The sequence below is a fragment of the Mobula birostris genome, chromosome 10 (genome assembly GCF_030028105.1).
Source record: "Mobula birostris isolate sMobBir1 chromosome 10, sMobBir1.hap1, whole genome shotgun sequence".
Classification (NCBI taxonomy): Eukaryota; Metazoa; Chordata; class Chondrichthyes; order Myliobatiformes; family Myliobatidae; genus Mobula; species Mobula birostris.
The window spans coordinates 17,512,433-17,535,247 of NC_092379.1; the positions used below are offsets into that span (position 1 = coordinate 17,512,433).

Sequence of the window (22,815 nt, forward strand, 5' to 3'; positions counted from 1 at the left end):
GAGCAGAGGAGATTTACCAGGATACTGCCTGGATTAGAGGGCATGTCTTATGATGAAGGGCTGCGCGAGATTGGGCTTTCCGCTGTGGAGCTAGGGAGGCTGCGAGGTAACTTGGTAGAGGTGTACAAGATGAGAAGAGGCAGAGACTGAGTGATCTGCCAGCATCTTTTTTTTCTTTTTAGGACAGAAATAGCTAATGCAAGGGGTGTGTTTTTAAGGTGATTGGTGGAAAGTATAGGGGAGATATCAGAGGAGGTATTTTTGCAGAGAGAGTAGTGGGTGCGTGGAATACACTGTCAGGTGTGGTGGTAGAGGCAGATACATTCGGGACCTTTATAGCAACATGGATGAAAGAAAGATGGAGAGCTCTGTGGGTGCGAAGGGTGAGATTAACCTTACAGTAGATTAGAAGGGTGAGATTGACAGAGTATATTAGAAGATCAGCACAACATCATGGGCCGAATGGCCTGCACTGTTCTATGTTCACAATAAGCAGCTTGTCTATTCGAAAGAACACTGGTATATTTTGCCACAGCATTAAGATGCAGTCCAGAATTTTGCCTCTTGCCAAGCTAACATTTAAAAAAATGCCACTGCAGATGCTGTCCCGGCCTTTTCAAACAGAACCTCCCACAACCAACACCCCTCCCAGCCTCTAGGTCCCAAACTATCACTGCCAGTGCTGTGGAGAGGGTGCAGAACAGGTCCACCAGGATAGTGCCTGGATTAGAGGTTGGAGAGGTATGAGAGGCTGGAGGGGTAGGAGAGGCTGAAGGGGTAGGAGAGGCTGAAGGGGTAGGAGAGAGGTATGAGAGGCTGGAGGGGTATGAGAGATTGGAGGGGTATGAGAGGCTGGAGGGGTATGAGAGAGGTATGAGAGGCTGGAGGGGTATGAGAGATTGGAGGGGTATGAGAGGCTGGAGGGGTATGAGAGGTTGGAGAGGTTGGAGGGGTATGAGAGGCTGGAGGGGTATGAGAGGTTGGAGGGGTATGAGAGGCTGGAGGGGTATGAGAGGTTGGAGGGGTATGAGAGGCTGGAGGGGTATGAGAGGTTGGAGGGGTATGAGAGGCTGGAGGGGCGTGAGAGGGCTGGAGGGGCGTGAGAGGGCTGGAGGGGTAGGAGAGGTTGGAGGGGTAGGAGAGGTTGGAGGGGTAGGAGAGGTTGGAGGGGTGTGAGAGGCTGGAGGGGTGTGAGAGGTTGGAGGGGTATGAGAGGCTGGAGGGGTTGGAGGGGTATGAGAGGTTGGAGGGGTATGAGAGGCTGGAGGGGTAGGAGAGGCTGGAGGGGTAGGAGAGGCTGGAGGGGTGTGAGAGGTTGGAGGGGTGTGAGAGGCTGGAGGGGTATGAGAGGCTGGAGGGGTATGAGAGGTTGGAGGGGTATGAGAGGCTGGAGGGGTATGAGAGGTTGGAGGGGTATGAGAGGCTGGAGGGGTATGAGAGGTTGGAGGGGTATGAGAGGCTGGAGGGGTAGGAGAGGCTGGACAGATGTATTAGTTTCTCTGGAGTTGCAGAAGCTGGTGGGAGTTGATCTGATTACAATAACCGGCATATTTTCCGCAGGGTGGAAATGTCTAATACGAGAGGCAATGGAGTTAGGACGAGAGGGGAAAAGTTCAAAGGCGATTTGCGTGGCAAGATTTTGATCTCTTGGTGCCTCTGGATGGTGGTGGTGAGTTACAACACAGGACTTAAGTTAGGCAGGGATTGGAGGGATGTGGACAAGGCGTAGCCAGCAGGAACTGGGCATCAGGACTATATTGTGGGCCGAATGCTCTGTACTGTGTTATGTTATGTGACCGACAACCAGATTTATACAGATCCCATCTCACTCTCCTCACAAAGTTCACTGCCAGACACACGTGCCCGTGTATGCCCGGTGGCCTCGAGAAGCTAATTTAAAGTCGTATTACATCCCCTTCATCTCCCCGAACCCCTGGTTCTGTCTCTCACCTAGTCACTCGCGGAACAGTTCACCTTGGTGGAACGCCGTGTTTGCGCCGGTGTCCCTGCAGGCTCGAGGACTGGTGGAAGGTCTTGCCGCGCCCGGGGCGGGTGACCCTCTGCTCCCTGGTGGGCGTCAGGCCGCGTCTCAGCGTGGGCGTACTAGTGGCAGTGCAGCAAGGACCGCTGGGCAAACACTTGCCCGCACATTGTGCAGGTCAGCAGCCCCCTTCGCCACACCCCCCCCTCAATGAGTCTGCTCCACACACCCTCGCTCCCCTCGGAGGCAGATACATCCACAGGGATATCACTGGACTTTCCTTCTGTCAGCTGTCTGTTGGATCCTGGCTCTCCTGCATTAGTCTGCAACATCTTAGCATTAGCTTTCTCCCTCCTGTCTCACTACTCAAGCATCTGCGACGCTGGTGGGGAGAGGGTCATACAGTGCGAGTCTTTCTCAGCGCAGCCACTGATACCCGGGCAATCCTAAATCACAGGTTCACAGTAGTACACAGCCTTTCTCTGTAACCGTACCAGAAAATTCCAATTTCCTGATTTTTTTGTGTGTGACATAAAGTGGGAAAACAGATTTTTTTCCAGCGGCACAAATCAACTCGACGGGGGTGGGGGATCCACACAGGTGAGGGTGGGGGCAGCGGTTTGAAAACTAGTGTTCGCGGGCTTTTGGGTTTTTCTGGTGGCCCAGTTGAATCGCAGATCATTAGCAAGGGCAAATGGAAGTCAGGTGGGGAGAAGCAGGGCAGCCATTGTGGGAGCAGGCCGGCAGTGTGGGAGTGGGGAGGCTTTGGCTCAATTGGTGAGAACGGGCTTGTTCTTCATTCTTCATCTGTTAGTGCAGGGAGGCTGCGAGGAAGGACAGGCAGATGACAGGTCAGTGGGATGAGTAACAGGATTATGAAGACACGTAGTCCTCTTTTATTGTCATTTAGTAATGCATGCATTAAGAAATGATACAATATTTCCTCCGGTGTGATATCACAAAACACAGGACAGACCAAGACTGAAAAAACTGATAAAACCACATAATTATAACATATAGTTACAAACAGTGCAATAATACCATAACTTGAAGAAGTCCGTGAGCACAGTAAAGTTCAAAGTTTCTCAAATGTCACATATCTCATGCAGACGGGAGAAGGAAGAAAAACTCTCCCTGCCATGCCGACCACAATCCGTCTCTGACTCATCCGAAAACTTTAAGCTCTGATCAGCTCTCCGACACCGAATACTGAGCGCCATCTCTGTCCGAACGATTCGAGCTCCTTCTCGGTCGCCAAAAGCGGGCAAGGCCGCGAATTTTGAGGCCTACCCTCCGAAAGATTCCAGACCACGCAGTAATGACAGCAGCGGATGGGCATTTCAGAAATTTCTCCAGATGTTCCTCTGTGCTTTCATGTCCATTCTCCATCAAATCAGAATTGTCCACGGCCCCACGGGGGCAAAATCGAAAAGGGTGATGAATACAGGACTGCAGGTGTTGTATTTGAATGCGCGCGGTATAGAGAATAAGGTAGATGATCTTGTAGCATAGTTAGAGATTGGCAGGTGTGATGTTGCGGGCAACACGGACACGTGGCTAAGATTATAGTTGGGAGTTTAACATACAAGGATACACATTGTATAGAAAGTACAGACAGGTAGGCAGAGAGGGTGGCATGGCTCTGTTGGTTAAAAAAAAGAAATCAAATCCTTTGGAAGTGAACCTTGAGGAGATAGTGATCATAATATGATAGAGTTCACCCTGCACTTTGAGAGTGAGGAGCTGAGTCAGGTATATCAGTATTACTGTGGAGTAAAGGGAATTATAAGAGGCATGACAGAAAAGTTGGCCAAAATTGATTGGAAGGGGACACTGGTAGGGATGATGGCAGAACAACAAAGGTTGGAGTGTCTCAGAGGAAATCGGAAGGTGCAGGATAGATACCCCCCAAGGAAGAAGTATTCTAAAAGCAGGATGACACAACTATGGTTGACAGGGGAAGTCAAAAACAACATAAAAGAAAAAAAAAGGGCAAATTATAAAGCAAAACTTTCTGTGAAGTTGGAGGACTGGGAGGCTTTTAAAACCAACAAGAAAAGCCATAAAGAAAGAAGACATGAAATATAAAGGTAAGCAACACACACAAAAAGTGTTGGTGAGCGCAGCAGGCCAGGCAGCATCTATAGGAAGAGGTACAGTCGACGTTTCGGGCCGAGACCCTTCATCAGGGCAAAAAGGTAAGCTAGCCAATAATATCAAAGAAGATATCAGAAGTCTATTATTTGATCTATAAGCAGTAAAACAGAGGCAAGAGTGGATATCAGACCACTGGAAAATGACACAGAAGAGGTAGTAACAGGGAACAAGGAAATGGCGGATGAACTGAATAAGTACGTTTCCTCAGCCATCACTGTGAAACGCACTAGCAGTATGCCGGAGGTTCGAGAATGTCAGGGGGCAGAACTGAGTGTAGTTGCTACTACTGGGGAGGTGCTTGGGAAGCTGAAAGGTCTGAAGTTGGAAAAGCCACCTGGGGAGGATGAATTACAACCCAGGAATCTGAAAGAGGTAGCTGAAGAGATTGTGGCGCCATTAGTAATAACCAAGAGATTCTGGCATTGTTCCAGAGGAGTGGAAAATTGCAAATGTCACTCCATTCTTCACAAAGGGAGGGAGGCAGAAGAAAGGAGATTATAGGCCTGTAGGCCTGGCCCCAGTGGTTGGGAAGATGTTGGAGTCCATTGTTAAGGATTAGGTCTCAGGGTACTTTAAGGCACATGAATAAAATAGGCTAAATAAATAGGATAAAAATAACACATCTGTTGGAATACTTTCGGGAAGTAACAAGCAGGATAGACAAAGGAGAGTCAGTGGACGCTGTGCAATTGAATTTTGACAAGGTGCCACACATGAGGCTGGTTAACAAGATAAGAGCCTTACAGGAAAGATACTAACAAGGATAGAGGATTGGCTGATTGATTGATTGGCGGGAGACAAAGAGTGGGAATAAACTGAGCTTTTACTGGTTGGGTGCCAGTGACTAGAAGTGTTCTGTAGGGGTCAGTGTGGGACTGCTTTTCTGTTATCGGTCAATGATCTGGATGACAGAGTTAATAGTTTTGAGGCCATATTTTTGCAAGGATTTGAAGATAGGTGGAGTGGCCGTTCCCGTTGAGGAAGCAGGAGGTCTGTAGAAGGACTTGGACAGATTGGGAGAAGAAGCAAAGAAGTGGCAAGTAGAACACAGTGTCGGGAAGTGTATGGTCATGTATTTTGGTAGAAAGAACAAAGATGTTGACTATTTTCTAATAAAGAATTGGTCCCGACACACACCCTTGTGGAACACCACTTGTTACAGGCAGCCAACCAGAAAAGACTCCCTTTATTCCCACTCTTTGTCTCCTGCCAATCAGCCACTACTTTATCCATTCTAGAATCTTTCCTGCAATGTCATGGGCTTGTAGCTTGTTAAGCAGCCTCATGTGTGGCACCTTGTCAATGGCCTTCTGAAAATCCAATTACACATCAGTTCTCATTTGTATATCCTGCTTGTCATTTCTTCAAACAATTCCAATAGATCTGTCCAGCAAAATTTTCCCTATGGCCTATTTTATCACATGCCTCCAAGTACCCTGAGACCTCATCCTTAATGATCGACTCCAACATCTTTCCAATCACTGAGGTCAGACTAACTGGCCTATAGTTTCTTGTCTTCTGCTTCTCTCCCTTCTTGAAGAGTGGAGACATTTGCGATTTTTGAAAATGAAATGAGTAATGAAAGATCATTACTAAAGCCCCCAGAATCTCTTCAGCCACCTCTTTCAGAACCCTGGGGTTCACTATCTATCTTCAGACCTTTCAGCTTCCCAAGAACCTTCTCTCTAGTAATGGTCCTGACCCCTGACACCTGCAGCTTCCATCATACGGCTAGCGACTATTTTTGCTGCAATTTAGAAGAATGGGGGGGGGGCGCAGAATGTTGAAAATTATCAAATGACATAGCGTTGGAAGGTGTTGAATCACTGCAGGTAGAGCTAAGGAACTGCAAGGGTAGAAAGACCCTGATGGGAGTTTTATACAGATCCCAAACAGTAGCAAGGATGTGGCCTACAAATTACAATGGGAGATGGAAAATGCATGCCAAAAGGTCAATATATAGTGATGGGGGATTTCAATCTGCAAGTAGATTGGGAAAACCAGTTTGCTGCTAGATTACAGGAGTGGGATTTTTTAGAATGCCTGCATGATGGCTTTTTAAGAGTAGGTCATGGTTGAGCCCTTGAGCTATACTGGATAGGGTGTTGTGCAATGAATCAGAATTGATCAAAGAGCTTCAGGTAAAAGAACCCTTCGGGGCAAGTGATCATAATACAATCGAATTCACTCTGGAATTTAAGAAGGGGAAGCTAAACTCAGATGTATCAGTATTACAGTGGAGTAAAGGGAATTACAGAGGCAATGGAGAAGAGTTGGTCAGAATTGATTGGAAAAGAACACTGGCAGGGATGATGGCAGAGCAGCAATGTCTGGAATTTCTGGAAGCAATTCAGAAGGCACAGGATATATACATCTTAAAAGAAAGGAAATATTCTAAAGGAAAGATGACACAACCGTCAAAAGCCAAAGTGAGCACACATCATAGAACAAAGGTTATTGGGAAGTTAGAGAGTTGGGAAGCTTTGAAAAACCAGCAGAAAGCAACTAAAAAGGATGAGAGGGGATCTGACTGAAACATATAAGATTATTAAGGGATTGGACACGCTAGAGGCAGGAAACATGTTCCCGATGTTGGGGGAGTCCAGATCCAGAGGCCACTGCTTACGAATAAGGGGTAGGCCATTTAGAACGGAGTTGAGGAAAAACTTTTTCACCCAGAGAGTTGTGGATCTGTGGAATGCTCTGCCTCAGAAGGCAGTGGAGGCCAATTCTCTGGATGCTTTCAAGAAAGAGTTAGATAGAGCTCTTAATGATAGTGGAGTCAAAGGATATGGGGATAAGGCAGGAACTGGATACTGACTGTGGATGATCAGCCATGATCACAGTGAATGGTGGTGCTGGCTCATAGGGCTGAATGGCCTACTCCTGCCCCTATTGTCTATAAAAATTCATTAAGGTAAAGATGGAAAATGAAAATAATGTAGCCAATAATACTAAATAGGATACAAAACATTTCTTCAGATACATAAAATGTAAGAGAGGCGAGAGTGGATATTGGACCTCTAGAAAATGATGCTGGAGAGGTAGTAATGGGGGAAATGGCAAATGAACTGAATTAGTATTTTGCATCTGTCTTCACTGTGGAAGACACTAGCAGTATGGTGGAAGTTCCAGATGTCAGGGGTCATTAAATGTGTGAAATTGCCTTTACTAGGAAGAAGGTTCTTGGGAAACTGAAAGGTCTGCAGATAAGATAAGATACCTGGTCCAGATCATGTACACTCCAGGGTTCTGAAAGAGGAGGCTGAAGTGATTAGTAATAATCTTTAAAGATCACTAGATTCTGGAATGGTTCTGGAAGACTGGAAGATGGCAAATGTCATTCCACTCTTCAGGAAGGAAGAGAGGCAGAAGAAAGGAAACTATAGGCCAGTTAGTCTGACCTCAGTGGTTGGGAAGATGTTGGGGTTGATTATTAAGGTCTCAGGGTACTTGGTGGCACACGATAAAACAGGCTGTAGTCAGCATAGTTTCTTTTTACATTATATGTTGATGCAGGACACCCCTTTGCCACTATTCATTTAATTTTATCGTCACCTGGGGTGATGTTGATGTCTTGTACTGTAGTGCTGCCACAAATCATATGTCAGTGACAATAAACCAGATTCTGATGCCATGATCAAAAATATCCGTCACTTCCTGAAGCATTGGGAAGATTATCAGACTCCGGAACCAATCCCTTCATTCACATCCCTTTCCTGGTGGTGCTGCTTTGCTCTCATGTGATGCTGTTGGATTCCCTTTCACATAGTCCTAAACTCAAAAGGTTTTAAGCCTGATATAGACACCTAAGGGTGCCCTCGCTATAGGGAGACGATACTGCTTTCAGAAGGACAAGCTTACTTGCCTGTCTCGTCCAGCTGCCAATACCCACTGCTCGAGTGCTGGGATCCCCCTCCCTACCAACAAGGAAGGTACTTCCAGCTAATGAAGTAGTTTAACCAGAGTTTATTTTACTTTTAATTATACACTTTTAAATTTAGACAAAAAGTTCTTAGCAAGCATTTAGTACTCACAGAGGATTTCCGATTTACAAAACAGTACAGTTCTAAATTACAAATGATTTACAAACTACAAAGGGTTCCCAAACACAAGTACAATTCTTATAAACTAAAATAACATGCCAACGAGTTGTAGATGAACAAGTTGTCTGTCACTGAAATCAAAGGCTGAAGAATGAATTCTAGTTCTTCTTTCGCTGTCTCCTTGACATCCCTAACAATCCTCAATGTTTTCTAATACTTACACTGTTTGCCACTGGGTGACATTATCTGCATGAGGTGTTTCCCAGATACCTGTGCTGGGACAAAGTAATTCACACCGATGGTCTACAACCAGGGGGTCCAGAGGGCTTCCCCTGTGAAGAAGAGACAGGGAAAATTGGAGCTCCTTTTCCCTGGAGTGAAGGAGACAGAGGGGAGGCATGGTAGAGATTCACTAACACGAGAAAAACTGTAGAATTTGGAAATCATGAGCAACACACAAAATGCCAGAGAAACTCAGCAGGTCAGGCAGCGTCTGTGGAGGGAAATAAACAGTCGAAGCTCTGGGCCGGGACTGGAAAAGAAAGGTGTGAATGAGATTGTGGAGTGAGAGTACACAAGCTGGAGGTGACAGGTGGGATCGAGCGAGGATGAATATGGGTGGATTGCCGTAGGAAGCTGGGTGTGATAGCTGGAAGAGATAAAGGGCTGCAGAAAGATCTAATAGGAGACGAGAGTGGACCAAGGAGTACAGTGAAAGAAGAGAATGGTGAGAGGGACGAGATGGGTAGGTCCTGAGGACGCAAGATGAGAGGGGAAGGGTTGAGCAGGTAACCTGATTGGGAGAAAAAAATTGGTTTGGATGAGGAAAAATTACTGGAAGTTTGACAAATTGATGTTCATGCCATCAGGTTGGAGGCCACCCAGACGGAATATGAGGTGCTGCTCCTCCAGCCTGAATTTTGCCAGAGGGAGGATGTGTTATTTTAGCATGCTGGTGGCCCTCTCACCCCTTCACTTCTCCCCCACCCTCATGACATGTCCATCGCCTCCCTCAGGTTCCCGACGTTCTCCACTGTCGATTCCAATCATTCTTTCTCCTCTTGTCCTTCACCTCTTCCGTCGATTACCTCCCAATTTCTCACGTCATTCCCTCCCCACCCACCCACTTCAACTGGTCTCACCTAGCAGCTGCCTACATACACCCCCTCCCCAGCCTTTTATTTTCGCTTACATTTCCTTCCTTTCCCGTCCCGATGAAGGGTTTCAGCACAAAACATCGGCTGTTTATCTCTCTCTGTAGATGCTGCCTGACCTGCCCAGTGAATCCCACAAAGGGGTGATCACGTTTTCCAGCATCGCCAGTGTCTTTTCTGTCTGAGTCATGAGGAGAGACTGGGCAGGCTGGATAAACGGACAGGGGAGCATATTAATGTAGGAGTGCGTAAGAGGATTTGGGCGATATGTGAGTAAGTTTTTCACCCAAAATTTGTTACCTTTAATTCACGGATCAGGAAGCTTCTGTGTCTGACCCCGGGAGTGTGTAATGGGACGGTGTGGAGGGAGTTTCACGCTGTGTCTGACCCTGGGAGTGTGTGATGGGACGGTGTGGAGGGAGTTTCATGCTGTGTCTGACCCCAGGAGTGTGTGATGGGACGGTGTGGAGGGAGTTTCACTCTGGGTCTGACCCCAGGAGTGTGTGATGGGACAGTGTGGAGGAAGACTCACTCTGTGTCTGACCCCGGGAGTGTGTGATGGGATGGTGCGGAGGGAGTTTCACTCTGTGTCTGACCCCGGGAGTGTGTGATGGGACGGTGTAGAGGGAGATTCACTCTGTGTCTGACCCCGGGAGTGTGTGATGGGACCGCGTAGAGGGAGATTCACTCTGTGTCTGACCCCGGGAGTGTGTGATGGGATGGTGCGGAGGGAGTTTCACTCTGTGTCTGACCCCGGGAGTGTGTGATGGGACGGTGTAGAGGGAGATTCACTCTGTGTCTGACCCCGGGAGTGTGTGATGGGACTGCGTAGAGGGAGATTCACTCTGTGTCTGACTCCGGGAGTGTGTGATGGGACGGTCTGGAGGGAGCTTCACTCTGTGTCTGACCCTGGGAGTGTGTGATGGGATGGTGTGGAGGGAGCTTCACTCTGTGTCTGACCCTGGGAGTGTGTGATGGGATGGTGTGGAGGGAGTTTTACTCTGTCTCTGACCCTGGGAGTGTGTGATGGGACGGTGTAGAGGGAGATTCACTCTGTGTCTGACCCCGGGAGTGTGTGATGGGACGGTGTGGAGGGAGCTTCACTCTGTGTCTGACCCTGGGAGTGTGTGATGGGACGGTGTGGAGGGAGCTTCACTCTGTGTCTGACCCTGGGAGTGTGTGATGGGACGGTGTGGAGGGAGCTTCACTCTGTGTCTGACCCCGGGAGTGTGTGCTGGGACGGTGTGGAGGGAGCTTCACTCTGTGTCTGACCCCGGGATTGTGTGATGGGACGGTGTGGAGGGAGCTTCACTCTGTGTCTGACCCCGGGAGTCTGTGATGGGATGGTGTGGAGGGATTTTTACTCTGTCTCTGACTCCGGGAGTGTGTGATGGGACAGTGTGGAGGGAGCTTCACTCTGTGTCTGACCCCGGGAGTCTGTGATGGGATGGTGTGGAGGGAGTTTTACTCTGTCTCTGACTCCGGGAGTGTGTGATGGGACAGTGTGGAGGGAGCTTCACTCTGTGTCTGACCCCGGGATTGTGTGATGGGACGGTGAGGAGGGAGCCTCTCTCTGTCTGATCCCAGAGGTGTGTGATGGGACTATGTGTAGGGAGCTTCTGACCACAGGATTTTTGTGTTGTGAACATGTGGAGTTAGATTCACCCTGGATCTGTTGCCACTAATTTACTCCCTCTGCCCTAATTCTGTTCTGGGACCCCTGCTCTTTGTGACTTTTATAAATGACTTGTCCGAGGAAGTGGAAGGGTGAGTTAGTAAGTTTGTTTCAACACAAACTTTGTTGCATGTTACAACAGGACACTGATAGGATGTGGAACTGGCAGTTCAGTTCAATCCGGAAAACTGTCAAGTGATACACTTTGCGATATCGAATGAAGGAAGGACAGGTACAGGGTGAATCGCAGAACTCTTAGCAGAGTGGAGATACAGAGGGCTCCTGGGGCCCACGTCCATGGATGCCTCAATGATGACAGGGGGTTAACAAGGTGCGTGGTGTGTCGGCTTTTACTAGTTGAGGGCCGCGCGGTAACGTCGCAGTTCTATAAAACAGAAGAGATTCACCAGGATGCTGCCTGGATTAGAGGGTGCGAGCTATCAGGAGAGGCTGGAGAAACTTGTGTTAGTTTCTCCGCAACAACAGTGACCAAAGGAAGACCTGATAGAAGCTTACAATATTCTGGGAGGCACAGATCGGCAGCCGGTATCCTTACCTTTTTCTAAGGATGAGAACATCTAATATCAGAGGACATCAATGGATACAGCTGAACGACAGAGTGTTCCTCTGAAACCAAGGTGCAAACTATACACAGCATATTCAAAATAACAAGGAAAAAAAAAGTCACGCAAAAAAACAAACCACATATACAGCCCAAGGCCCTGAGCCCCCTTCTCACCAGAACCTGGAATTACGGTGTGAGGGGGCAGGTTCAGAGGAGACGAGTGAGGCAAATTGTTTTTCTCTCAGACAGTTGTGGGTGTGTGGAATACCCTGCCAGGCGAGCTGACAGAGGTGCACAAGAGGCCCTTAGTTATAAGATAAGATACCTGGTAGGGAACAGAGGGATATGGATTCTGTACGGGCAGAAGAGATTGGGCATCAGACCAACATAAGGCCATAAGGGGAATAATTAGGCCATTCATCTCATCGCGTCTGCTCTATCCTTCCATCACGGCTGATTTATTATCTCCATTCTGCCGCCTTCTTCCCGTAACCTTTCCCACCCTTGCTCATTCAGAACCTATCGACCTTCCGTTTTAACTATAGCCAATCACTCGGCCTCTCCGGCCATCTGAATGAATTCCAGATCCGCTGCGCGACCGCCGCCCGTGTCAATCCGGACCCCATTTCGCCCTCCCCACAGAGGTCGCCGGCAGGCGGGCAAGCTCACGCACGCGCAGCAGCCGAGAGCCGCGTCACGTCCCCCGCAATGCCCGGCCAGCCCCACGCGGACGCTATTCCTCCACTACACGCTCGGGGAACGTATCGCCTCCGTGGGACGCGGGAGGAAACCGGAGAGGCTGAACGGGAAACCCGTGGGGCCACTGAGAGAGCGAACAAGCTCCACATACATACAGACACAGAATGGCAGCCCAGGGCAATAGAGAAACTCGTGCGCCCCCCCCCCCCGAATGAGGACCACGTGCGGGGCTTCCGGAGCTACCGTGACTGGGTGAAGCACCTCCTGCAGATGGGGTAGGCGAAGGGCTTTCCCCGGTGTGTAGATGAAGGTCTCACCACATGAGGGGCAGGAGAAGAGGGTCTAGGCTCGCAAGCGTCCCAGCAGGTGCGAGGTCTGGGCAGGACAACCCGCTGCAGACTACGCGCTGCCATGCACGTGCTGGTGCGCCTGCAGATTGCAGTGGCGGGCGAAGGCCTTGCCGCAGATGGGGCAGGAGAAGGGCCTCTCCCCGGTGTGGATCACGTGGTGCTGCTTCAGGTTCAGGGGGCTCTTGAAGGCCTTGCCGCAGTCGGGGCAGGGGAAGGGCCGCTCCTCGGTGTGGACCTGACGGTGCTGCCGCAAGATGGAAGACGTGCTGAAGCTCTTCCCGCAGTCGGGGCAGGCGTAGGGCCTCTCCCCCGTGTGGGTCCGCCGGTGGTCCTGCAGCTGCGTCGAGCGGGTGAAGCACTTCCCACAGACGGGGCAGGCGAAGGGCTTCTCCCCGGTGTGGGTGCGCTGGTGCTCCAGGAGGTGCGAGGAGTCGCGGAAGGCCTTGCCGCAGTCGGGGCAGGCGAAGGGCTGCTTGATGGCGTGGGTGCGCTGGTGCCTCAGCAGGTGGAAGGAGTGCCGGAACCCCTTGCCGCAGTCGGGGCAGGCGAAGGGCCGCTCATCGGTGTGGGTCCGCTGGTGCCGCTCCATGTGCGAGGAGTGCCGGAAGGCCTTGCCGCAGTCGGGGCAGGGGAAGGGCCGCTCGCCGGTGTGGGTGCGCATGTGGGCCTCCAGGTGCGAGACGTGGGTGAAGGCCTTGCCGCACTCGGGGCAGGTGACGCTCTTCTCCTCGGTGTGGATGCGCTGGTGCCGCGAGCAGTCCTGGTTGCTCTTGTAGGCCTTGCCGCAGTCGCCGCAGATGAAGGGCCGGGCCTCGGTGTGGGCCAGCCAGTGGCGCCGCAGCACCGACTCGTAGGCGAACACCTTCCCGCACAGCGTGCAGGGCAACGGGCCTTTGCGGTCGGGCCGGCCCCGCGGCGCACCCTCGCCGTCCTCGGAGGCAGGGACATCCGCGAGGACGTCGTCGAGCTTCGCTCCCATCAGGCAGTGGCTGTCGCCAGTCAGACCCTGGCACTCCCTAGTCACTCTGCAAGGTCTAAACGTGAACGCTTGGCCTCAGCTCTCTCTATCCCCTCGAACTGCTGTGAACTACTGACAGGGAAAGTGATTCCTTCTCAGCAGAGTCCGATACCTGGAAGGACAAACAGGAGACTTCTAAATATATGTCTGCCGCGGTAAGTGTTAAAGCTTTTCTCTGTAACTGCAGCTCTGTTTGACATGATCTGCCTGGATGCCTTATTCACAGATCTCAATACAAGTGGCAGTATTAAATCACTGTGCCGAAGTTCACCTTTTGAATATTCCGAGTCCCAAGGCCCTCACTGTCGCAGTCAGAGGTTCCCATCCGTTTCAAAAGAGTGAGAATCATACCAGTGCCCAAGAAGAGCAGGGTGAGCTGTCTCAATGACCATCGCTCAGTTGCACCCACATCTACTGTGAGGAAATGCTTTGAGAGGTTGGTCACGACCAGAATCAACTCCTGCTTAAGCAAGGACCTGGACCCCTGCAATTTGCCTGTTGCCACAATCGGTCTACACTGGAATCAATCTCACTTGGCCTTGAATCACCTGGACAGTCGCAGTACCTACATCAGGCCTCTTTTTATTGATAACAACTCAGCACTCAACCACCATCACACTCTCAGTACTGATCAACAAGCTCTAAAACCTGGGCCTCTCCGCCTCCCTCTCAAACCGTCCCTTGACTCCCTCACCGGGAGACCACAGTCAGTGTGGATCTGAAAGAGCATCTCCTCCTCGTGGACAATCAGCACTGGTGCACCCCACGGATGGAGGCTTAGCCCACTACTCTACTCTCTCTACCCCCATGACTGTGTGGCAAGGCGCAGCTCAAACACCACCTATAAGTTTGCCGATGACATACATGAGGGTAAGTTTTTTACTCAGAGAGTGGTGGATGTCAGGAATGTGCTGCCTGGTGTGGTGGTGGAGGCAAATACATTAGAGGTTTTTAAGGGACGTTTGGATGTGAGGAAGGTGGAGGGATATGTACACTGTGTAGGTAGGAGGGACTAGTTTTTGTGTCTTTTTTAAAATTTACTTTTTAGCTGGTCTGGCACAACGTCATGCTCCTGTGCTGCTTCTCATTATCATGTTCTATAACACAACTATTGCTGGCAGAATTTCAGATGGTGCCGAGGAGGCGAACAGCAGTGAGATAGATCAGTTGGTTGGGTGATGTTGCAACACCAACCTTGCACTCAACAACACTAAGAGCAAGGAATTGACTGTGAACTTCAGGAAGCAGACATCTTCAAAAGTCAATGTCGCAAAAAGATGGCATCCATCATTAGGGACCCCTGTCACCCTAGACATCCCCTCTTCTCCCTTCATCAAGGAGGAAGTACAGGAGTGTGAAGACACTCAGTGTTTCAGGAACAGCTTCTTCCCTTCTACCATCAGATTTCTGAATGGAAAATGGGCCCACGTACACAACCTCTCTATTTTCCCTCTCTCTGCTTATTTAATTTATTTTTATATATTTCATTTATAGTGTTTAAGTATTTCTAGACTGCACTGTACCACTGCCCCAAAACAATACATTTCATGACCTATACCAGTGATATTGAACTAACATGATTCAAACCCAGACAGCTCTTTCCCAGCTTCCTTGCAGACCAGAGAATTTTATATTTCTGTATCCTTCTCAAAAGCCTATCAAGTTAAAGAGGGAAGGGGGTGCTGAAAAGCTTGATGATGTGAAAAGAAAGTACTCATGACAGGTTATCTCAAGATTAATCAGTCAGCGGACATCCTGACGAAGAGTTTGGTTTTCTGCTCTGCTACAGAAAGCGGATGCCGGACACTTCTCCCACACTGCCCCGCTTCCCAGCAACCACTCTATCTGATCCGTGAGCCCCTCCGCACCACGTGACGTGAGACCTATCAAACGCACTGCGCATGTTCGGACTACAGGCGCGCCCCCCCCCCCACTCCGCCGTAAATCACCCGCCGACACGGTAGGACAACGCCCCCCCCACCACACCGCGCTACAGACTCGCACACAACGGCGGGAAGGAAGACGCCAACGGGTACCGGTGGAAGGCGGGGGAATCCGCATGGAAACGCCGACCAGATGAGCCGCGCAATCGGGAAGCGGAGGCCTCTGCTGTCGGTTGGCCGAACCGGCCTCCCACGTGACTGTAACGCCTTCCCTACGTAGTGACGTCTTGCAAGTCCCTGCGCGTAGTTCATGATTGACAGTCGCATTCGCCAATCCAGACAGCCGGAGGCGTCATCCCGCAAATAGGACGGCCGGGGGGGGGGGATTATTCGCAACAAATAAAAGAAAATGTGCAGACGCTGGAAATGCAAACCAAACACTGGAAGTGTTGGAGGATTATTCAGGAAACCTAAATAGGCGGAGCCGGTTATCGGACTGGAATTGGCGGTGGGATTGATCCCCACCATCTGTCACGTGCACACGTCTCATTAAAACCACCGCAGCAGATTTTGAACGGCCCATCGCTATTCCTCTTTTGCACAATATATATGTTTTCTAAATATGAAACATGGTGGTAATGTTCATGCCTCACACTTTACCGCTGCCACAATTAACACTGCGCCTGTTTCTGATTACGGGGAAACCCCTGATGTATTCACTTTCTCAGGCATCGGGAAGGCTATCAGACCCCTGAAAAGCTAACTTCTTTTCGCACCCTGTCCCGATATGGAACACTTAAAGTTCAAGTTCAGGGCTATTTGATATTCACCCGTACACCTGCAAGCGAGACACCGGACCAAGGTGCACAACACGGTGCGTATAAGTCACACACATAACACATAAAGTAAAACTACCACAAATAATACAGTGCATATACAATGCAAGATAAAAAGTAAATGGCATAATGCTACCGGCGCTGATTCATATCTGATGAGACCTGGGTGGTGGCAGGGAGTTCAGAGCAGCCCTATGGCCTGGGGGATGAAGTTGTTTCCCATCCCTACAGTTCTTGGGAATCAAAGTTGGCAGTGAAAACATCAATAATTTCAGATATGTGGATGACACTGTGTTAATTGCAAGTACGGAGGAAGAACTAGAAAACTTAATTGATATCATTTTGAAGAAAGTGCAAAAATGGGTCTATCTATCAATTGCAAGAAGACAGAATGTATGGTGATATCCAAAAAGAAGGAGAATCCTATCTGCAGACTGAGAATAAACGGGGAAGACATAAAACAAGTACAGAACTTTTGCTACTTAGGAAGCTGGGTGACATCAGATGGCAGGTGCGACATGGACATCAAAAGAAGAATAAGGATGGCAAAAGACACCTTTACGAGAATGAAGAGTATACTGACCAATACTAAACTAGGCATGACAACCCGCCTCAGAAAACTGAAATGTTATGTTTATCCAGTTATGTTGTATGGCTCAGAATGTTGGACAATATCTACTAACATGAGGAAATGAATTGTAGCAGCAGAAATGTGGTTTTTGAGGAGGATGCAAAGAATATCATGGACGAAATGAATATCTAAGGAGGATGTCATGAACAGAGCAAACACAAAAAGAGAAATAATGTATGAGATCATGAAAAGGCAAGGTAACTTCATTGGACATGTGATTAGGAAAGAGGAGTTAGAACGCACGGTAATTATGGGAAAGATTGAAGGGAAGAAAGCAAGAGGAAGACACAGACAAATGATGATGGAGACAGCAGCCAGAGAACTGGAAATGAATACCAATGAATTGATCCACTTGACCCGAAACAGGAGTGTGTGGGCCATGGCAGTCAAAGCTCAAACTGGGCATGGCACCTGATGATGACAGTTCTTGTCCTCATGCTATGATCCCTCCTGATTGATGTTGGATGGATGGGAGGGATCACTGACAATCCTAAGGGCTCTGAGTACGCAGCGATCCTAATAAATATTTTTAATGGGTGGAAGAGAGACTCAATAATCCTCTCAGCAGCCCTCGTGACCTTTTGTAGGGACTTGCGGTCAGATGCCTTCTAGTTCCTGTACCAGACGGCGACGCAGCTGGTCAAGACCCTCTTAGTGATGCCCCTGTAAAAATTTGTTATAACAGGGCTGGGGACCTCGCTGGCCTCAATTTCCAGGAAATGGAGATGACTCTGCGTTTTCTTGACCAGAGAGGTGGTGTGGAGGGGCTACTCTCTCGTCTCAGTAAAGCAACGTCCATCATCCCCCACCAATGGGGCTACACCATGTTTCCACAGCTACCACCGGGCACTGGGTACAGAAGCCTTGAGGCGCACAGCACCAGGTTCTGGCACCGCTACCTCTCTTCAATCATCTGGCCGTGGAACCAACCAGCAAAACCCTATTCGCCATCTGAGTGCAGCCACATGGGGCCACTTTGCAAGACAATGGATCTGGTTTATGTTTGTACGAATTGCATTCTTTCTTGCAATAAAACTGTACGTCTTTTGTGCTTAGTCTGTGTTTCTCATCTGATGCTGTGGGCCCATGATGCAGCTGTGACTGAGACTGAGATCGAAGTCACTGGAGAGGCACTGGAGCTGGTGATGTGGAAGTCTTTATCCATCGACAGGCAGGAATCGTCCTGGGGATGCTCCCGGTAGACGCTCACAAACCCAAAGGTACATCACGTTTTTACACCCTTATGATCAAAGGTAACAGTAGCTGATTCAGTACAATTTCAGTGGTTCCTGGGCTGTCATAGCCTGGGGCTGGTGGTGAGGATAAGCTCCCAATGGCGTGCGACTCTAACAGCCTCTGACAACCAAGTCCAACTCTTGGCCTTCACGTCTGGTTTAGCTACGAGACCTGGCGGAACTGTTTCTACTGACGAGAGAAGGGGCAAAGGCGGACCACTGGCACCTCAAAACCAGTCACTTCGGGCAGGTGGGGCTCGTCAGCCTTGGACGGCAGCCCGACTAGGAGAAGGAAATCTCTGATTTTAAACCTCCGCTGCCTTGCGGCCATACCCACCCATGGGAACGGCTTCAGGAGTAAACCCCGAGGAAGAAATCCAGAGCCCGAGTCCCTGAGACAGTTTGATGTTGTTTACAGCTTCACTCTGGCAACCCCTGCGATGACACTGGTGCCAAGCTGTATCGGCCCCTGCCCTTCCCTTGGGCTACATCAGTGACGTGGAGAGGGGGAACCCGCTGCATGGCAACAGCCGGTTCTTCAAATCTTCCCGGCCAGGCTTGCGCCCTGCAGAGAACACAGTCCACCAGAGGTACAAACCCTAGGAGTGACGGCTGCCTGCTACTACTACAATTTCAGTAGTTACAAAGACATTGTTTACTTCAATACTTTGGGTTGACGATGCTTGCATATCCACAGTGAGAGGCACTCATGAATGTTCAAATACCTTTGCTGAGACAAACTAAATGCAAACTTCCCTGAATTTTCACAATGTTACAATGGTGCAAATTCCTTTAACCCACAGCCTCTGCAAGGCAATTAACACAACGCCAATCCCTTAAATGTGGCTGAAAAGTATGCAAATGTGTCACGGTCATCATTTTGCAAACCACATCTCAAGCTCTGTACAGACTTTTAATTTCAATTTACTGCTTGCAATTTACAATTAGAACTGAAGGCTGGTTCTTGCCTGAATTAATATCTGCTTAACTCCAGAATGGTGGCGTAGTGGCATCGGCGCCGGACTTCAGAGCGGAGGCTCCCGAGTTCGAATCCAGCCGGCTCCCTTGCACGCTCTCCAGCCGTGCTGGGTTGAGCATCGAGCTAGCAACTCGACCTCGTAAAAGTAAGAAAGCCTGCTAAAAAAAAAAAAGGCCTCATGATGGCGTCCCAATGGCTCCACTCGGAGTTAAGGGCTTTCTTCTTAACTCCAGAATAGCGTCTCATGAGGGAGAGGGAAATATTGTGTGTACTTTTGTACCCCCCCCCCCCAACTTTTCCTGGAGATCTACAACAGTAAAAGATACAGGTGAGACTACACTTGGAGTACTGAGTGCAGTTCTGGTCTCCACAGCTACAGGAAAGCTATAGGAAAAGATTCGCGGGGATGTTGCCGGGAATGGAGGGCTTGCTGTTAGGAGGAGATGCTGGACAGGCTGGAGTTGTTTTCCCTGCAGTGAGGAAGGCTGAAGGACGAGATGTTGTTTCTTTCTGCACCTTGTGGTGAATCAAGAGGCAATCAGGGAACCTGAAACTCTTTGAGGAAATATCAAGCAGGATAGACGAAGGAGAATCAGTTGATGTTGTGTTCTTGGATTTTCAGAAGGCCTTTGACAAGATGCCACACATGAGGCTGCGTAACAAATTAAGAGCCCGTGGTATTACAGGAAAGACACTAGCATGGGTAAAGTGGCTGACTGGCAGGAGGCAAAGAATGGGATAAGGGGAGCCTTTTTCGATTGGCTGCTGGTGACTAGTGGTGTTCCACAGGGATCTGCTTTGGGACCGATTCTTCTTACGTTATATGTCACTGACTTGGATGACGGAATTAATGTATTTGTTGAAAAGTTTGCAAAGATACATGTGGGGAAAGGTAATTTTGAGGAGGTAGAGAGTCTGCAGAAGGACTTAGACAGATTAAAAGAATGGGAAAAGAAGTGGAAGATGGTATACAGTTTTGGGAAGTGTACGGTCATACACTTTGGTAGAAGAAATAAAAGGGTAGACTATTTTCTAAATGGAGAGAAAATTCAAAAAATCTGAGGTGCAAAGGGACTTAGGAGTCCTTGAGGAAGATTCTCTAAAGGTTAACTTGGAGGTTGAGTGTGTGGTGAGGAAGTCAGCATTTATTTCAAGGGGACTAGAATACAAAACCATGTTCAGGCCTCATAAGGCACTGGTGAAGCCTCGCTTGGAGTATTTTGAGCAAGTTTGGGGATGAGCTGACTTTGGAAAGGGTTCAAAGTAGATTCACTAAAATGATTCCAGGACTGACTGAAAGGCCTGTCAAATGAAGAGTGTTTGACGGCTCTGGGCCTGTGCCAACTGGAATTGAGAAGAATGAGGGAGGGATCGCATTGAAGCTGATCGAATGTTGAAAGGACTCGATAGAGTGGATGTTTCCTATGGTAGGGGAGCCTAAGATCAGAGGACACAGCCTCAAAATCGAAGGGTGGCCTTTAGAACAAAATTGAGGAAGAATTTCTTTAGCCAGAGAGTGGTGAATCTGTGGAATTCATTGCCACAGGCGGCTGTGGAGGCCAAGCCATTGGGTATATTTAAGGCACAGGTTGATAAATTCTTGATTAGTCAGGGCATGAAGGGATTTGGCGGGAGATTGAGGCCAAGAGGTAAAATGGATCAGTCATGATGAAATGGCAGAGCAGACTCGATGGGCTAAATGGCCTAATTCTGCTCCTATAACTTGTGGTCTTTTATCTGAAGAGTAGATTGGCTTAGAGTAACATGTTCAGGGAGGTGGCAACCTACAACCGTCACATTAACGTCGATGACTATCTGAGAGCTGTGTCTGGCTACATGGAGACGTGCTTTGAAGACGTCACTGTTATTAAACACGTCTACGTGCGGGCCGTTCAGAATGGCTGACGGTGGAGGTCTGGGCACGGCTGAGAAATTGGGACGCTGCCTTCAGATCCGGGGTTAGAACAGCAATCACATCAGTAAGAGCTGCGCTTCCCTGCGCCACCAGGAAGGCAGGGATGGGACTATTCATGGAGATTCCGTGACAGGGACAGCAGGGACACCAGGCGCATGTGGCCGGGCATTCGGGCTGCACGCCGTGCTTCAGCGGTCGTGCTGCCTCACCTCCTGATGGGCTGAATGTCTTTTACATTCCGTTTGATGCACAGGATGGTGCGCGGGCGAGGAACGACCCCGCGCCCCCGCGAAGAGCAGGAACTCCGTCTGGCCGTCGCTGGAGAGAGGAGGACCCTCGCCAGGGTCAACCACGTGAAGGTGCAGGGCCTGACGACATACCTGGTCATGTGCTAAGGGACCCTGCAGCCCAGTTAACTGAAGTTCCAGCAGGCATCTTCATCATCCCAGTGCCCAAGAGGCTGAGGGGAACCTGCCTCACCGACCACCGACAGGCGGTTCTGACCTCAAGTGATTTGAGTGGCTGTTTATGGATTGCAATAAAATCCACCTTGCTGATCTATTGAACCCTTTCAGGTTCGTTTTCCACTCAAATCGGTCGATCCACTGATGATGCAATGGCCTCTGCACCCCACTCCGTCCTGTCCCACCTGGAAAATGATACCTCACACACCAGGATGCTGTTTATCAACCTCAGCTCGGTTAGTGTTGGTAAATGTGAGGTCATCCACTTTGGAAGGAATAATGAAAGAGCAGATTATTATTTAAATGGTAAAAACTGCAACATGCTGCTGTGCAGAGGGACTTGGGAGTGCTTGTGCATGAATCACAAAAGGTGCAGCAGGCTATCACAAAGGCAAATAGAACGTTGGCCTTCATTGCTAGAGGGATTGAATTTATGAGCAGGGAGGTTATGCTGCAACTGTACAGGGTACTGGTGAGGCCGCATCTGGAGTACTGCGTGCAGTTCTGGTCTCCTTACTTGAGGAAGGATATACTGGCTTTGGAGGCAGTGCAGGGGAGGTTCACCAGATTGATTCCAGAGATTGGGTGGGTGGTGGGGCGGGGGTTAGATTATGAGGAGAGATTGAGTAGCCTGGGACTGTACTCGCTGGAATTCAGAAGAATGAGAGGGATCTTACAGAAACATATAAAATGGTAAAAGGTATAGAGAAGACAGAGGCAGGAAAGTTGTTTCCACTGGTAGGTGAGACTAGAACTAGGGGGCGTAGCCTCAAGATTCGGGGGAGTAGATTTAGGACGGAGATGAGGAGGAACTGTTTTTCCCAGAGAGTGGTGAATCCGTGGAATTCTCTGCCCAATGAAGCAGTGGAGGTGACCTCAGAAAATATACTTAAGACAAGGTTGGATAGATTTTTGCATAGTAGGGGAATTAAGGGTTCTGGGGAAAAGGCAGGTAGGTGGAGATGAGTCCATGGCCAGGTCAGCGATGATTTTATTGAATGGCGGAGCAGGCTCGGTGGGCCAGATGGCCTACTCCTGCTCCATTTCTTGTGTAACGAGAACCACACCAGAGTGATGGTTATGGACCTTGGGAAGGTGCAGGCTCGCTGGACAGAGTTGGGAGCACCCATGAAGGACCAGCTCAACTCCACTTCGTTGGCCAAAGAAGCACAGCAACGTCTCCACTTCCTGAGGAGATCGAGATGAGTGAGGGTCTACCTCCCCCCC

At 49.4% G+C, this 22,815-nt stretch overlaps 1 protein-coding gene across 1 annotated transcript in view; it reads right to left on the reverse strand.

The window, feature by feature from the left end:
* The window catches only part of LOC140203537 (uncharacterized), a 55,895-nt gene extending 40,108 nt beyond the window's left edge, over window positions 1-15,787 (reverse strand). The window contains exons 1-3 of the mRNA XM_072269596.1: window positions 15,682-15,787; window positions 12,695-13,757; window positions 1,975-2,103 (exon numbers count right to left, since the gene is read on the reverse strand). Coding sequence (XP_072125697.1) covers window positions 1,975-2,103; window positions 12,695-13,606 — 1,041 coding nt within the window. The 5' untranslated portion in view covers window positions 13,607-13,757; window positions 15,682-15,787. The remainder of the gene's footprint in view (window positions 1-1,974; window positions 2,104-12,694; window positions 13,758-15,681) is intronic.
* Between the last annotated feature and the right edge of the window lie 7,028 nt (window positions 15,788-22,815).